This window comes from Triticum urartu, unplaced genomic scaffold, assembly GCF_003073215.2.
Source record: "Triticum urartu cultivar G1812 unplaced genomic scaffold, Tu2.1 TuUngrouped_contig_6277, whole genome shotgun sequence".
Taxonomy (NCBI): Eukaryota; Viridiplantae; Streptophyta; class Magnoliopsida; order Poales; family Poaceae; genus Triticum; species Triticum urartu.
This window is the reverse complement of record NW_024117025.1, coordinates 7,284-9,906: the sequence shown is the minus strand read 5'-3', so window position 1 is coordinate 9,906 and position 2,623 is coordinate 7,284. Positions and strand designations below refer to the sequence as shown.

Genomic DNA, 2,623 nt, shown 5'->3' with positions numbered 1-2,623 from the left:
ACGAGAGCCACATATTTGCTTCCGTGAGAGGCACGACTGTGCCTCTCGAAAACGGATTCCGAAAAGAGAAAACTCATGGTTTAAAAGATAAAATGGTTAAAATAAACGAATTTACAAGAAAAAGAAAAAAAATTCACAGATTGCGATAAATGGCTCCCTTCTATCTGTCCCTTCCGCGACGTCCGATAAAATTGAACATACAAAGATCCTTCCATCACACTGTAACCTTTTTTTAGGCAAATCTCACTGTACCTTTTTTTTTGAGACAAATCTCACTGTACCCGAAATATAGTTCTCGCGGGGTGGCCGGGCTACTGCAAGCCTGCAACAGGAAAAGCTGGTTGGGCCTTTAGCCCATCCGTGCCACCATTCTTCCATCACAGGCCGCCATATATAATTTGGTCCTCACCGATCGACTAAAAAAAAAAAAAAATCTAGGGTCTCACCGCTGCCTGCCGTGCGCCCATCTCCACTCTCTCGCCGTCGCCGTCTCCGTCGCCGTCGGATGCCTCGAATGAGGATCCACCGGTGCTTGAGAAGAGGCGCCCAAATAAGCAGCTCCCCCTTTGGGAGCTGCAGTCCCCAATCCAAGTAGCAGCAGCACAGCAACTCCTTTCCGAGCTGCGACCGGCAATCGAAGCAATCAAGCAATCGAAGCGGCTCCCTTTTTATAGTAGCAATCAAGAATCAAAAGCAGTCCTTTCCGGATTACAATCAGAAACAGGCCCTCTTTCGAATTCAGTCTCCAAGTTTCCATTGGTGGCGGAAACCTAGCAGCTACTGTATATATCAGTTTGAAGAGGAGACGATCAGCTCTCTTCCCAGGCAAACGGCTGCCAGAACGGCCTCGGCAAATCCTCCCTCGACATGACGGTGAGTTCGTCCTCATGCTCCTTTTTTGCCTTCATATATCAGAAATAGATCCTCTTACAACAGCACCGCAACAAAGAAAAAGGAGCAAAAAGAAGTAGGAATCATAATCATAATTCTTGGTCAAAATTTAACCTTTTTGTGGGGAAATATCAAGATCGCCTCATTCTATTGGAAAGTATATAGAAGTATAATCACAATTGTGTTTTTTCTCTCGGAAGTATAAAGACTGTCTAATCAAAATTGTACAGTCAAAATTGCGTCTCTCTGTGGGGAAGTACAAAAAAATCTATAATTATAATTGCTCTTCTTGTGGGGAAGTTTGTAAATTATATCGTTGTTTGTGGAAAATATTAAAATTGCGCCGGTGATGTGACTAGTAAGAAACCAACTCTGATTTGTCTCCATATCAAATGTAGGAGGACAGTGAAGTTGATAGGCTCAGCAAGTTGCCTGATGACGTTTTGCTCAACATTGTGGAGCGACTTGATATCGCTGATGCTGCACGAACCACCATCCTCTCCCCACGTTGGAAACAGATCCCTGCGATACTCTCAAAGATTGTTATTGTGGCTGGTTCTTTTGAGCCCAAGCACGAAAGGAGGAAGATAACCTCAGATGATATAGTTTGGGCCAACACCACCGTGCTGGAAGCTGCTAGGTGCATACTGGGAAGGAGGGCTGGGAGTCTATCCACCATTCACCTGTTGTGCATGCAATTCTACTTGGGAGATGAGTCTGTTTTCATTGGCCAGACTGTTGCCAACACCATAGCAACACAAAAGGTCGCTTCAGTCGAGTTTACAATCATGACGAAGGTGCGCAGAAATTGTTCTGTTGATGAACTGCTCACTTATGGGAGGCAGTTCATGTCATTCTATGGTTCGTGTCCAAACACATTTGGTGGTCTTGCACGCCTCACGCTAGAGAATTTGAGGTTGGGTGAATCAGACTTCCCCAAAATTTTCAGTATTTGCAATCAACTGGAGTTCCTCCGTCTCCAACAGTGTGATGCGAGGAATATGTCTTTGCTGGAAGTGGAACACGAACAGCTCCGTGAATTACTGATTTTTTGTAGCAGTATTAAGAGGGTTGATCTGAAGTGTGTACCAAAGCTCACAATTCTGAAATTTAATGCTTTTATGTCTCCAGAAGACCCCTTCTGTCTGGGCTATGTCCCACTGCTTCAGACTGTGACCATCATTAATACTGGTCTTTCGCGGCACAAGATGCTCAAGTTAAGCGAGTTGCTGGGTAAGACCGCCATAAGCATCCTCCATTTGAACTTCAAATGTGAAAAGGTTAGTGGAGGCCCACAATGTTGTCCGAGTGTTGTGTGTTGTGGAGAGGTTGTAGTCATTATTTTTGGTAAACATACTTCTGCATTATCCCCCTCTTTTGCAGATTTGGGTGAAACCAGAAGGTCGAAAGCAATTGCTACCGGTGTTCCACAAACTAAGGCTTGTGAATTTGATCAACATTTCTGAAGAATGTGATTTGACTTGGACGATGTTCATACTCCAAGGTGCACCCGCCCTTAAGGAACTATGCATCATGGTAAAATCCGATTTTCATTTCTCATTTTTATTCCACCTCATGTTGAATATGCAAAGCGAGCTCTCTCTTTTCGAAGTTCAGACACCAGTTTGGAATTCTTGACCTGATTGAATGCAGGTGAGGGATCATTTATGTGAAATGACAACCGGGGAGGTGAGGAAGAGGTTTACGTATAGCGAGAAGAAGGACAAAGGAC

The 2,623-nt window shown here is 44.3% G+C and overlaps 1 protein-coding gene across 1 annotated transcript; it reads left to right on the top strand.

Annotated features, from left to right (window-relative positions):
• The first annotated feature begins 867 nt into the window (after positions 1–867).
• Positions 868–2,416, top strand: LOC125530380 (F-box protein At1g80960-like). Its single transcript, XM_048694785.1, has 2 exons — positions 868–873; positions 1,290–2,416. The coding sequence occupies exons 1-2, from the start codon at positions 868–870 to the stop codon at positions 2,355–2,357; spliced, it is 1,074 nt and encodes a 357-aa protein (XP_048550742.1). The 3' UTR covers positions 2,358–2,416.
• The last annotated feature ends 207 nt before the right edge of the window (positions 2,417–2,623 follow it).